Source organism: Lithobates pipiens, unplaced genomic scaffold (genome assembly GCF_037356315.1).
Source record: "Lithobates pipiens isolate NorthernLeopardFrog02 unplaced genomic scaffold, aLitPip1_a1.2 Scaffold_23, whole genome shotgun sequence".
NCBI lineage: Eukaryota > Metazoa > Chordata > Amphibia > Anura > Ranidae > Lithobates > Lithobates pipiens.
The window spans coordinates 201,582,255-201,597,473 of NW_027507785.1; the positions used below are offsets into that span (position 1 = coordinate 201,582,255).

General features: G+C 42.5%; 1 protein-coding gene across 4 annotated transcripts in view; it reads left to right on the forward strand.

The window, feature by feature from the left end:
• The first annotated feature begins 525 nt into the window (after positions 1-525).
• VAV3 (vav guanine nucleotide exchange factor 3) overlaps positions 526-15,219 on the forward strand; it is a 318,799-nt gene continuing 304,105 nt past the window's right edge. Inside the window, exon 1 of one of the 4 annotated variants that reach the window (XM_077452774.1) lies at positions 526-1,316. In XM_077452774.1, coding sequence (XP_077308900.1) covers positions 1,113-1,316 — 204 coding nt within the window. In that variant the 5' untranslated portion in view covers positions 526-1,112. The remainder of the gene's footprint in view (positions 1,317-15,219) is intronic. The other 3 variants (XM_077452773.1, XM_077452776.1, XM_077452775.1) reach the window with 3 other exon arrangements.

Consider the following 15,219-nt stretch of genomic DNA (forward strand, 5'->3'; position numbering starts at 1 on the left):
CAAATCAATGGTCATTGGCGCTTTTAACCCCTTCCCTGGAGTTAAAAGCGCCCCCGCTCTCGCCCGCAAAGCGTCGCTAAAACGAGCAGCGCCTTACCGTTAGCGCGGGGCGTCTTCAGTGTGAAAGGGGTCTAAGAAACAATTTCCTGAAAGCAGGACTGCAGGACCATTAAGTAGTGGATGTGGATGGATTATATGAGGAGAATAATGATATAAAGAGACGTTGTCTCCTCAGAAGGTCACATCCTCCAGTGTGATGGCACAGCCTCCATTCCTTCCAGAGGACAATGTCAAGTCTTTCTGCTGGTGGTGACACCACGTCGTTCATATCTGTGGCCATCATCCTCCTCCTCCTCCTCCCCCCTCCCCCTCTCATAGAACACTATGCAATGACAGGTAGTGGCACATCCAGCACGCCGAGCCGCGCATGCGCCAATTTTGGGGCTGCAGCCCTGGGCAGATCTGGAGAGAGGCGAGGGGGGGATAGCGAGGAGATCCAGCTAGAGGATCGGAGACGGGGGTGATAGAAGGGCGATCGCCGGGGGTCGGAGAGGGGGGCATGGAGCAGGCAGGACACAGAGGGAACGAGATAAAGTAAGAAGAGACTGAGGAAGTGACAGCAGACCCGGGGACACGCTGGATGGAAGCGGGGAGATCGGACGGATCAGGAGGAGGAGGTTGCAGAGATCTGACAGCTGTGTGGCCATGTGTGCAGCACCCCATCCTCAGGACAGCAGTACATAGCCCTGCCAGGCTGTCAGGCTCAGCACTGGGCACCTATCAGGAGGCTGCTGTGTGATCTGTGTCCTTCTAGCACCAGCTGAAGATGACACTGGACATTGTCACCATAGGAGAGGTGAGTGACCCTGCCCCAAGGATCCCACACCTCCACTCACTCTGATGATGTCTTCCTTCCAGCCATGGACTGCACTCTTCATTTCTTCTCAGGAAGGCTGATCCTCTACAAAGCTGAACTTTGATGCTGTCCTGAAGTCAGGTCCGCCCCATCTCACCATAGACCAGCCATCGTTTGCTGGGAGCCCAAAACTTCTTCATTCACCCTCCAGTATTCTAGTATTGCACTAGCACTTTTGCTCTTTGCACTTGCCATCATGGAGCCTTGGAGACAGTGTGCCCAGTGGCTGATCCGATGTAAAGTGCTACCTCCCAACCACAGGGTGACCTGGGACACGGCGCAGGTCTTCGACCTGGCCCAGACCCTCCGAGATGGGGTGCTACTATGCCAACTGCTCAAGAACCTGCAGCCCAGCTCCGTCAACCTGAAGGAGATCAACCTACGACCGCAGATGTCTCAGGTCAGTGCGCCATGTCAACGTTCTTAAAGTAATTCACTAACATCACAGTTTACTCTTACCTATATGTGATGAAACAATCTAACAATATACTACAATGTAATCATTTGATACATTAGTAGAGCCGCAAGTGAGGCGCTGGATCCAGGTCTTTGGATAACAGATAAACAGGGCTTACTTTGAGATTTTGGCGGCTTGCTAACAAAGCGGGGATCCCTCCGGGCATACCCAACCTGAAAAAGTCTTTGGGGGGATTTACTAACGCTTGAGCACTCAGAATCTGGTGCAGTTGTACATGGTAGCCAATCAGCTTCTAACTTCAGCTTGTTCAATTAAGCTGTGGCAATAAAACCTGCAAGCCGATTGGTTTCTATGCAAAGTTGCACCAGATTGTGCACTCTCCAGTTTTAGTAAATAACCCTTTCTATATAGCCGAACCAGAAGGAGCATAAAAACACATATTGTTGGGAGTCCGAGGTGTTTTATTTATTCTGCAAAGCACAAAAGGGAAAACCATAGGCTAGTAACTCATTCAGGGTTGTTTTATTGGCTCCCAAAATGCGTTGGAAGCCTATTGCTTTTTCTGTTATCTCTTGTGAAACAAATAAAATACTCTTTAAATAAATACTCCCAACTCAGCGATCTATAGATATAAGTAAGCCGTCAGAATTCAAAAACATTTCTGTTGTGTTATTTTATGTAGCAGGTCTTTTTACATCATTACGAGTGACATTCAGAAACAGAGGAGAATCATCAAACTACAATTGAACTCTATTAAATATACATATCTAAGTATACATGCTAAGTAGGAACGTCTAAATAATGGCTGGTGTGATACTATCAATGGGATTATGTATGTACATATGTAACCAACATACTACATAGGAAGGATCTTCAATTATATGGTAATATATATTAATAAACCATGTCTGGTGTGATACTATCAATGGGAGGATGTATGTACATATGTACCAACATACTACATAGGAAGCATCTTCCATTATATGTTAATATATATCGATAAATAATGTCTGGTGTGATATTATCAATGGGATGATGTATGTACATATGTACCAACATACTACATAGGAAGTATCTTTAATTATATGGTAATAAATAATGGCTGATGCTATATTATCAATGGGATGATGGGATGATGTATGCAAATAAATAACAAGTGGCAGATATGTTCATGCAGAGGTCAGGACCATCTAGGAATTACTAGGTAGTTTTATGTGGTTTCAATTCACAAAAAATGATAAGACTTTAACAAGTTAAAGGCTAGTTGATCTTTTTGGGCTTATTGGCTACTTTCCTGGGATTTGAATAACTCTGTATATTGGATGTATTTATTAACACAGCAAAGAGGTCTACCTTCTTCTATAACCACAGACGGCAGGTGGTAATCATCTGATTTGGCCATGTTTTGGACAGATCTATGAAAACAGATTTCCGCTGGTCATCCTTCTTAGGCTGGATTCACACCTATGCATTTTTAGTGCTTTTTGCAGATTTGCGCTACAGAACGTGTTCTATAGGAAACCATGTTAGATGCACTGTAGTGCAAATCTGCAAAATGCAAAAAGCACTAAAACTACATAGGTGTGAATCCAGCCTTAGGGACAGTTCACACCAGATGCAGTTCTGTGCGCTTTTTTTCGGCACTAAAAATGCATGCACAGTGTTTTGCATGTATTCCAATGGCTCTAGTTCACACCATGCAGTCAGTTCCAGTTTCCGGTCAGTTTCTGCATCGGAACCTGACTGAAACTGACTGCACTGGTGTGAACTAGAGCCATTGCAATACATGGAAAACACTGCATGCATTTTTTAGGGCCAGCTCACACCACAAAAATGCACTCATACGTCCTACATCAGTTCTTGGTTACAGTTCAAACCACACGCACTTCCAGTGCAGTTCCAGTGCATTTTTGATACAATTTGCTAGGTTCTAGTACAGTTCTTTGCAGAAAAATGCAGCACACGCTTCTTTTTTTTTCCTGCACCAGAAACTGACCGGAGACTGGCTGCACTGGTGTGAACTGTAACCAAAAATGAATCCAGAAAGTATGAGCGCATTTTTGTGGTGTGACCTGGCCCTAAAAAATGCATGCATAGTGTTTTTCATGTATTCCAATGGCTCTAGCTCACACCAGCCCAGTCAGTTTCCGATGCAGAAACTGGAACTGACTGCACTGGTGTGAACTAGAGCCATTGGAATACATGCAAAACACTGTGCATGCATTTTAGGTGCAGAAAAAAAGTGCACAGAACTGCATCTAGTGTGAACTAGCACTTGGGCTGGATTCACACCTATGCATTTTTAGTGCTTTTTGCATTTTGCAGATTTGCACTACAGAACGTGTTCCATAGGAAACCATGTTAAATGGACTGTAGTGCAAATCTGCAAAATGCAAAAAGCACTAAAAATGCATAGGTGTGAATCCAGCCTTAAGGTGTACCCTCACTTGGAGGCCTGAGCACATTTTGCCCCACAAAGTGCAGTGTTTTATTGATCGCTCTGTACCGTGCTCAAAATAGAAATGACCTTGTTTTAAATACTCCAAGGCTGTCATCCTTGTCCTTCCTTCACTATCTGGTGAGTCATTGACTTGAAAAAAGCATGTGCATATCATTTATCAGTGCATGTGCCTGCTACAGGTCCAAATTCATTAAATAATGTGGACCAATGGTAACTTTGCTAACACCAAAGCATGCACTTCCAAAAACAAATCCACGTAGAAACATGGAAGCACGTTAGTTCAAATCCGCAATGCTAAAAGTAGTGGTGCTTTGCAAAGTGCTATAACCTGGAGCAGCCAATTACATATAATCTGACTACAGTGCTGTAATAACTTCACTATAGTAATTGGATTGGTTGCCATATAGGTCACGTGTGTCAAAAACAAGGCCTATGGGCCGAATTTGGCCCGCCAGGCCATTTCATGTGGCTCTCACACCTCTCCTGCAGCTGCGGAACCCCCTCATCTTTGCCCCCACCTCGTCTCATCAGGACAGAATTCCTCCGCCAGATACTGCGCTTCTTCACTGCGCTTGTCTCTGCCACCCCTCTGTCTCAACAGTCAGCAGCAGAGAGAAGAAGGACAGAACTCCCCCTACAGATCCTGCACCTCTCTGTGCAGTTGCAGCTCTTCGTCTCCGTGTCCCCTTATCTCAGCATTCAGCAGACTCTGGCAGCTGACTCCAGCCCTCTACTCCAGACCCTGCACTTTCTTCTTCCCAGCTACCTCCCAGCTTCTTCCCGACAGCAGCACATGCGATATGAGGGAGGGTGAGGGAATATTGTCTTCTGATGGTGGTTAAAATTTGATTTAAGGGGGATGGCTCTGGACAGCTAGTCTTATAGAAACAACCAGCCGTTGGAGGACAACCATAATGCAGATGATACTCGCAATGAAATTGAGTTTGACACCCCTGCTATAGGATGTTGCACTAAAGCATTGTTATTTGCTTTGTCCTTTTTTTATGATTTGGTATAATAATATCCTTTTTATGATGTGTTTGTGTAAGCATTGTATGAAAACATTGGATCTCTATGACAGTGCTTCTCAATCTTTTTTCATCTTGAGGCACCCCATTCTGAAATGTAAAAGCCTAAATTAATAGTTTTACATAACGCAGCAACATCCACTCAAGAAGGACCCCCAACATTAGAGGTGATTGATTCTTACAAAGAAAATACACCTTTGCACACTGGTACTGACTAGTATTCCAGAGTTTCTCTTCTGCCTCAGTTTCTATCCCTTAGCCTGGGTTCACACTGCCACGACTCCCGTGCGACTTTATATCTGAAATCCTTGCGTGACTTCATCATGGCTTGCATACAACTTCTTTAACAGAAGTCACGCAAGTCGTATTGAAGTTGCAGCAAACGTAGTGCAGGGACCTTTTTTCTAAGTCTCACCGATTAGAACGGTTCCATTGCCGGTAATGGGGCACGAATTTTCATCGACTTTGAACTGTCAAATCGCAAGACAAGTCACGGCAGTGGGAACCGGGGCTCAGCGAGCTAATGTGAGCCAATACTGATGGAGAGAGGTCGGGAAGGGACAAACAAAGATTCAGGCACCGGCGTACTCATTATAAACCAATGAAATCATCAGTTGTTGGGATACCAGTGGCTGTCCCAGACAGTGCCCAAGGTTGTAAGGCTGCACAATAAAACCTGTGGCTTTGTGTAACAAAAACATAGGCTTTTTCTACCTGCTTGCCCGTTTTTAAGAAATTTGGGTCAATTTTTAGACATGTTGCCAAGGCATCCCTGGAGGGCCCAGGCCAGAAGGCACCCCAAAAAGCTGAAAAAGGCTGCTCTATGACATTTTTTTGCATAGTGTAATATCATTTATGGCAGTCAGTAAATCCCCTTGCATTTTACATTATCATGAGTACAGAACAAGGTTGTGGCCCTCAGTCTGAGTATATATATAAATATATATATATATATATATATATATATATATGACTGCTGGTCAGCCTCTGTATGAGTCCATATATTGGTCAATACACTAATGCCCTGTACACACGGTTGGACTTTCTGACGGAAAATGTGCAATCGGATCGTGTGTGGGCTGACTTTTTCCATCGGAATTTTCGACAGACAAATTTTGAGAGCAGGATCTAAAATTTTCCGACAATAAAATCTGATCGTTTACCTCCCTGGCGGTATGATTCAGTCTGGAATTAGGTGCTGAAAGCGGTACAATTATTTTGCACGGAAATCTGGCTTTTATTTTGTAGTCCTGTAATTCTTAGGAATAACGCTCTTAAATCTGTTCAAACCAGAGTCTAGCAGACATCCCGGGTATGATAAAGTTTATAATATAATAAAGAATAATAAAAATTATTCAATAATGTAATCAAATCCTAAAACACTGAAAAATTGACACTTTTTGGTTGCTATGGACAATCTCCAAATTCCAGGCAGTAAAAAACAGTATTTATAATATAAAAGTGCATGCAGGGCACTGCACAGACCACTAGGGACAAAGGGGGTGTGTAATTTTTTAATACAGCACTGTAATCTGTGAGATTACAGTGCTGTGTGTTTTGTGTATTTTTACTTTTTTGAATTTGCTGCCGTTCTCCGCTCCCGTGCGCCGTAACGCCGCAGGGAACGGAGCTCGGCGGCATTCGGCACTGTGAATCGAGCGGAGGACAGCTCGCTCACACAGCGCGGGGGACATCGCTGGATCCAGGGGACAAGGTAAGTAACTCTCCCTGTGTCCTCCCCTGCATCCAGCGAAGCGATCCCGAGGCTGGCTCGGGGTTACCGCTCCTATCAGTATATTCCTACCCCGAGCCAGACTCGGGATTACCGCTAGGGGGGTTAAATTCCGATCGTGTGTAGCCAATTCCGACGGGCAAAGTGCCACGCATTCTCAGAATAAATTACGAGACGAAAGCTATTGGCTACTGGCCCATTTATAATCCCGTTTGAACGTGTGTTACATCACCGCATTCAGAACGATCTGATTTTCCAACAACTTTGTGCGACCTTGTGTATGCAAGACAAGTTTGGGCCAAAATCTGATGGATTTTATCGGAAAAATCCGATGGATTTTGTCATTGGAAAGTCCGACCGTGTGTACAGGGCATAAGAATGAACACTGCCTTTATAGTAGGCTTCCTATTGATGCTTTGTATCTACACACTGATAATCAGCACACGGTATTGTTTACTGATACAGAACATGCGGTATTGTTTACTGATACCGAACATAATGAGCTCACTGTATTCAGCAACTGTGCTGAGCTTTTCATAGTAAGGCTAATTACTACAATCTGTATTGTATATTAATGGACACTGAGCATGCTTTGTGTTTATATCATTTGCACTCATCCGTGTTCTAATAGTTTATACACCATGACACATGAGTATAGATTGAGTAGTACAGTAACAATGTAGTAGGAGTGAAGATTTTTATTTTTTTTTGCATTTTCATGAAGATCATTAAAAGTTAAAAAGAACTTTGTATAGGATTGTGTAGATAGTATTTTCTGTGCAATAAACATTGGCAAGAGGCAACGCCGCTGTATTTCTAAATACATAATATGGCACATGAGGCTAGATCTGAAATAATCAAATGCTGTAAGAGGCACTGCTATTTCAGCTGTGTTTCCTTCTGGTGGGCGGTAGGGTGAAAACGGTCAGTTGGGGGGGGTGTGTTCCATCATGGAGGATGTCATTGCTGAATGGCTCGGCCTGATGTCAGTATTTGTGTTCATCGGGTGATGCAGTCACTAGCAGGCTCAGGCATGCAGCCATTCACCAAAGATATAGGACTATTGATTATGGCATTGCAAGGAGCAATGAGCATTTGTAAATAGCTGTATTAACCCATAACAGCCACCGCATTCACTGTATTCATCATATTAGGGTTAAGTTATTTCTGATCCTCCTCTATTGAACTATTGCACTTTGCTGATTGCTCTATAGAATACATTCGACAATGTAAAGTATTTGAAGTAGGTAGGGAATATGACTGTGTTTGAGTGTTAATTAAAAACTGTCAATGAACGGTACAATTAGTCGTCCACAGTCCTATGTTGGTAGAGACTTGAGCAGAGGAACTCTCTCTGTACAGTATAATATAGGAAGTGGTTTGGTTGACTGCACTTAACCCTGTGTGTCGTCATAGGCTTTGCAACACAATACAGATGCTTAAAGGAAACCCAACTTCAGAGAAATGCAGGGGATGTTGTCAACTACTTTTTTCAAAAAATGTTAGTTATCTGCTTGTCTCTGGCCTTAATATTTGCCCAGAACAAGCATGTGACAAAGATACATACAGTTGGTGGAAAAAAAAGACACAATCCTATATAGGTCAACCAGTAGAAAAAAAGATAAGAAATACATGGAAAACCTCCATATACAGAACCCTATACCTATAGTTGTTCCAGAGGACATATCTTCTGAGCCGGCCAGAACATATCTACTGAACTGGCCAAAACATATCTACTGAACTGGCCAAAACATATCTACTGAGCTGGCCAGGACATATTTATTGAGCTGACCAAAACATATCTAATGAGCTGGCCAGAACATATCTACTGATCTGACCAAAATATTTACTGAGCTGGCCAGAACATATTTACTGAGCTGGACAGAACATATCTACTGATCTGACCAAAATATTTACTGAGCTGGCCAGAACATACTTACTGAGCTGGCCAGAACATATTTACTGAGCTGGACAGAACATATCTACTGATCTGACCAAAATATTTACTGAGCTGGCCAGAACATACTTACTGAGCTGGCCAGAACATATTTACTGAGCTGGACAGAACATATCTACTGATCTGACCAAAATATTTACTGAGCTGGCCAGAACATACTTAGGCTCCATGCACACTGAAGCTCAAAAAAGCTATTTCTGGACGCCAGATTGCTGGCAGAAAACGCTGGTTGAAAAACCTGCTTTTAACAGCGTTTTATACTAGCGTTAATGAGCGTTAATGAGCGTTTTACAGCGTTAGCGTTAATGGGCGTTTTTTATAAAAATACACAGAGGACACTCCAAAAATCCCACAATGCATTGAAAAATAGAATGCCGAACACTAATGAACGAGCGTTAATGAGCGTTAATGAGCGTTTGTCGTTTTTTGCCGCTGAAAAACGGCACTTTGAACGCAAATTTCTGGCGTTCAGAAAAAAGCCCATAAACTCCACTGCTCATTAAAGCTGAAAAACGTCCATGTGTGCATGGACACATAGGCTAACATAGAGTGGAGTTTATGGGCTTTTACAAAAAACACCCAAACTCCAATAAACTGCAGTTTATCAGCTTCAGTGTGCATGGAGCCTTACTGAGCTGGCCAGAACATATTTACTGAGCTGGCCAGAACATATTTACTGTGCTGGACAGAACATATCTACTGAATTAGCCAAAACATATCTACTGAGCTGGCCAGGACATATTTACTGAGCTGACCAAAACATATCTAATGAGCTGGCCAGAACATATCTACGGATCTGACCAAAATATTTACTGAGCTGGCCAGAACATATCTACTGAGCTGGCCAGAACATAACTACTGAGCTGGCCAGAACATATTTACTGAGCTGACCAAAACATATCTAATGAGCTGGCCAGAACATATCTACTGATCTGACCAAAATATTTACTGAGCTGGCCAGAACATATCTACTGAGCTGGCCAGAACATAACTACTGAGCTGGCCAGAACATATTTACTGAGCTGACCGGGACATACTTACTGAGCTGGCCAGAACATATCTACTGAGCTGGCCAGAACATATTTACGGAGCTGGCCAGAACATATTTACTGAGCTGGCCAAAACATATCGCCTGAGCTGGCCAGAACATATTTACTGAGCTGGCCAAAACATATCTACTGAGCTGGCCAGAACATAACTACTGAGCTGGCCAGAACATAACTACTGAGCTGGCCAGAACATATTTACTGAGCTGGCCAGGACATACTTACTGAGCTGGCCAGAACATATCTACTGAGCTGGCAAAAACATATCTACTGAGCTGGTCAGAACATATCTACTGAGCTGGCCAAAACATATCTACTGAGCTGGCCAAAACATATCTACTGAACTGGCCAGAACATACCGGTACTTACTAAGCTGGCCAGAACATATTTACTGAGCTGACCAAAAGGTATCTACTAAGCTGCCCATACCATGTATACTGGGCTGGACAAAACATATCTACTTAGCTAGCCAGAACATATCTAACTAGCTGGCCAGAACATATCTAACTAGCTGGCCAGAACATATCTACTTAGCTGGGCAGAACATAAGAGGCTTCTTAAATTTCTTTATTGAGTTTTAACAAAAAACACAAACAGACAATGACTGATATGCAGTACAGAATCAGATTAAAAAAAAGTCATCCAATGAGTATATGACAGGGTAGGAAAAATACGTAAACCAGTTTGATTCCAAAAGAAATTATGATGAATTCACAGAGTACACGCATAAAAGATGTTGCAGTCAAATTGATACAGACCTATTTTCCCTTTACGAGAATCTGAGCAGTAGTTAGGCTGTAAAACATGGGATATACCAGGCTTAACATAGGACAGTAGCTGGCTTGGTAAAGGCTGATAACATACGTTTGTGAGTGTCTCAAATCTGTCACGAGTTATATAGCCTTCTTGGGGAGGGGCCGGGCTGAAACCTGGGGGTGATGTAGCAGTCTTGGGTCTGTCTGAGCACGTGTAGTTCCCTCCGATTTGGAGGGAGGGGGTGCAGCTTCATATAAGCTATAATGGGGGTGTTCTGTGGGTATGGGACCCGTCGTATTGTGTTCGCCTGGCACGGTAATTACGTTTGTGAGAGCCCACATGTGTAGCCGATGGGGGGCCAAGTGTAGAGCCCATGCATGTGGACTCTCTCTTCTAGCGTGGGTCACACCCTCAGCAGCAGATAAGGATTTAATCTTTTAGAAACTTAGTGTATTCGGTTTCTGCAAAGTGTTTCCAGCATGCCCAAGTTTTGCAGAATTTAGTGTTTACGCTTTTTAAACTAAGTTATATATATAAAAGTGCGGAAACTTTTTGGAGACCCCTCATATCTGCTGAGTTAGCCAGAACATATATACTGAGCTATATGTACGGAGCTGGCTGGAACATATCTAAATACTTGGCCAGAACATATCTACTGAGCTAGTCCAGATATATCTACTGAACTAGCCAGAACATATCTACTGAGGTGACCGGAACATATCTACTGAGGTGACCGGAACATATCTACTGAGGTGGCCGGAACATATCTACTGAGGTGACCGGAACATATCCACTGAGCTGGCTGAAACAAATCTACTGAGCTAGCCAAAATATACCTAATTAGCTGGCCATAACATATCTACTAAGATGGGCAGAACATATCTACTGAGCTGCCAGGACCAAATCTACTGAGCTAGATGGAACATATATACTGAGCTGGCCAGAACATCTCTAATTAGCTGACCAGAACATCTCTAATTAGCTGGCCAGAAGATGTCTAGTGAGCTGGCCAGAACGTATCTACTGAGCTGTCAGGAACTAATTTACGGAGCTAGCCAAACATATCTACTGAGCTGGCCAGAACACATCTACTGTGTTGGCTGGAACTTATCTCCTGGGCTAACTGGAACAAGTCTACTGAGCTAGCCAGAATATATATATATATAATTATATGACCAGAGCATATCTTTTTTTTTTTTAAAGGTATAATTTTTTTTTTATTGTGTACATACAAATAAACAAACAGAGAACAAAACATAAATGAGTATTTGGCATTAAAGGTGTAAACAATGCTCATTCAGCAATGAGGTACAGGTACATGGTATCCAGTCAGTGAGTACAGATTGAATGAGGAGTTACATTGTTTCCTTCTAAATTCCAGTATAACTATTAGAAGTCAACTAAGATTCTTGGAGAACTCAGGTAGCAGGTGGTATATAGTGCAATCTGAACTAACCCATGGAGTCCAGATCTTATGGGCCAGAGCATATCTACTAAGCTAGCCGGTACAAATCAATGGAGCTAAACAAAACATATCTAATTAGCTGGCCAGAACATATCTACTTCACTGGCTGGACCATATCTACTGAGCTATCTACTGCAGAACATATATACTGAGATATAATCAGGGAGTCTCACTTAGGCTGTTGAATTTTTTATCTGTTTTACAGTATAGATTGCAGCAGGTTGACAGGCAATTTGACTGATATATGGGAAGAGATAACAGTCTGTGATTCAGCTTACCTATATAGCCATCCCTTTTTAATGCTCACAAATGACTTGACATTTTCGGCAATATAAAAGTGGGGGCTTGGTAATAGCAGTACTCCTCTTTTTAAAGGTCACCTTTCAGAGTGCTTTCACTATCTACAACAGAAAACTTTCAAAAAGGCACTAGCTGTTGCTTTGGGGTTGATTTACTAAAGGCAAGTAGGATAGTCACTTTGCAAGGAAAGTTGCACTTTGAAAATAATTTTCCCCAGAGCATAGTAAATGCTGGGACGCTCCACTTTGTAAAGAATACCCAATCAGGTGCAAGGAAAATAAAAAAATTAGCATTTTTACATGCATATGATTGGATGTTGGCAGTCTGCAGAGCTCAACCTTATGCGCTAAGCTATAGGGTTAATTCCCCTGTAAAGTGCAACTTGCAAAGGAAACAGGTAACTCGGAATATGGAATTCGGAAAATGAAAACATGAAACTCATAATATCAAACGTGCATCTTAGAATTTGTAATGGAACTCAGAACATGGACAGTGAAACACTGAATATGGAACATGGAATTCAGAATATGGAACTCAAAATATAGAATTCAGAATATGGAAAAATGGATCGGGAAGGACCGGAATATGTACAATTTAGAGGAAAGAAGGGAAGGGGGTGAATATGGTACAGGAAGGCAGTATTTTCAATATGAATCCAAGGTGACATGACCTCAAACTAGCACTGGCTAGTTGATGCTTGGAACAGACTTCCAGCAGAGGTAGTGTCAGTCAACAGTAAGTGGCTTCCGCCAACATCATGCCCTTTTTTTTCGTTATTGTGGGGTCCCTCTTAAAATCCCGCACCCACACTGATGTCAATTTTAGAGCAGTGGCCATAAAACTGATGTGTCCCATGTGACATGAATGGGACTGTTTTCATGCTGATGCACGGGACAGCTGTGCATCCTGAGCGGGCAAACATGGCACTCGCACAGCTTAGGTAAATCTGCGTGGACAAGGCTTCAGTGTCACAATTCTTGCTACAGCCAAACACTCCTTTAGTTTGGCTGCTTCTGTAGAAAGAATTATGGTGAAGTTGGAAGGTGTGAATTATTGGAATGTTTCTTTCACACAAAGTTGCCATATACCCAGAAATGTACGTATACTTCAACAAAAGCTAGACAAAGCTGTCCATGAAGCCCATGCGATAAAATGACTGTCCATTAAAAAAAAGTAGTAGTAAACCACTGGATTTTTTTTTTTTTTAAACCTGATAGGCAATGCATCACATACTAGCACATTATGTAAAACTTACCTGAAAATGAAGCCTTCCAGCGGCAGGTTGTCACCGCTGAAGGCGCTTCCATCTTCACCAAAGTGCACGGACTCCGGCTGTGTGAGTGACCAGAACCGCAATGACGCCTGTCCCGCGCATGCGTGCCGGAGCCACTGTTTATAGCACAGGACTCTAAAGGAACAGCACGTGTATGCCGTTCCTTCAGAGCACATGCGCCAATGACGTCACTGGCTGAATGTACAGTAAATAACCCCTAAATGGTGCACATTTAGGAGATATTTACAGTAATTATAGGCAAGCCTTATTATAGACTTACAGTGCCTTGAAAAAGTATTCATAACCCTTGACATTTTCCACATTTTCTCATGTTATATCCAAAAACTTAAATGTATTTTTTGGGATTTTATGTGATAGACCAACACAAAGTGGCACATAATTGTAGTGAAGTGCAAGGAAAATGATAAATGGTTTTCCAAATATTTTACAAATAAATATTTAAAAAAATGTGGCGTGCATTTGTATTCAGCCCCCTTTACTCTGATACCCTTAACTAAAATCTAGTGGAAGAAATTGCCTTCAGACGTCACCTAATTAGTAGAGTGTGCCTGTGTGTAATTTAATCGCAGTATAGATACAGCTGTTCTATGTTGGAGAACCTTAGTGAACAAACAGCATGCTGAAGGCCAAGGAACATATCAGACAGGTCAGGGGTAAAGTTGTGGAGAAGTTTAACCAGGGTTAGGTTATAAAAAAATCCCAAGTTTTGAACATCTCACTGAGAACTGTTCAATCCATCATCCAAAAATGGAAAGAATATGGCACAACTGCAAACCTACCAAGACACGGCCGTCCACTTAAACTGAAAGGCTGGGTAAGGAGAGCATTTATCAGAAAAGCAGCCATAGGCCCATGGTAACTCTGGAGGAGTTGCAGAGATCCACAGCTCAGGTGGGAGAATCTGTCCACAGGACAACTATTAGTTCTGCACTCCACAAATCTGACCTTTATGGAAGAGTGGCAAGAAGAAAGGCATTGCTGAAAGAAAACCAAAAGAAGTCCTGTTTGCGTTTTGCAAGAAGCCAAAAAGACTTGCAGCTGTATTTGCAGTGAAAGGTGGTTCTACAAAGTATTGACTCATATCGGGCTAAATACAAATGCACGTCACACTTTTCAGATATTTGTAATTTTTTTTTTATCATTTTCCTTCCACTTCACAAATATACAGTATGCAACTGTGTGTTGGTCTATCACATAAAATTCCAATAAAATACATTTACGTTTTTGGTTTTAACATGACAAAAAAGTGGAAAATGTCAAGGGGGCATGAATACTTTTTCAAAGCACTGTATAAGTAAAAATCATGCATGGGAATTTACTGCCACTTTAAATATCAGCTAATCAAAATGATTTATAACTTTAATTTGATGCAGGTTTAATAATGTTATTTGGAAGTCGTATCCTAGTTAGTGGGTAGTACTCTATGGGGTTGATTTACTAAAACTGTAGGGTGCAAAATCTGGTGCAGCTGTGCATGGTAACCAATTAGCGTCTAAGTTCTGGTTTTTAGATTAGGCCCCTTTCACACTTTCACACTGACGATCCATTCAGGCCCGTCTGTCAGTTTTTCAGGCGGACCTGAATGGATGCTCCATAGAGCTCTATGGAGCGTCGGATGTCTGCGGTGACATGTCCGCTGACATCCGACCCGCTCCGATCCGAAAAAGTGTGATGGAGGAAAAAGCTATTTTTCCATCCGTCTGCGGATCGGATTGGGTGACGACGTTCACTGCGGTCCGTCGTCATCCGATCTCCCATAGGGGAGAGCGGCGCCGTGACAGGTCTGTCCCTGCGCAGTTTGCAGAGACGGATCTGTCATCTCCCTGCTCAGCGGGGATCGACGGAG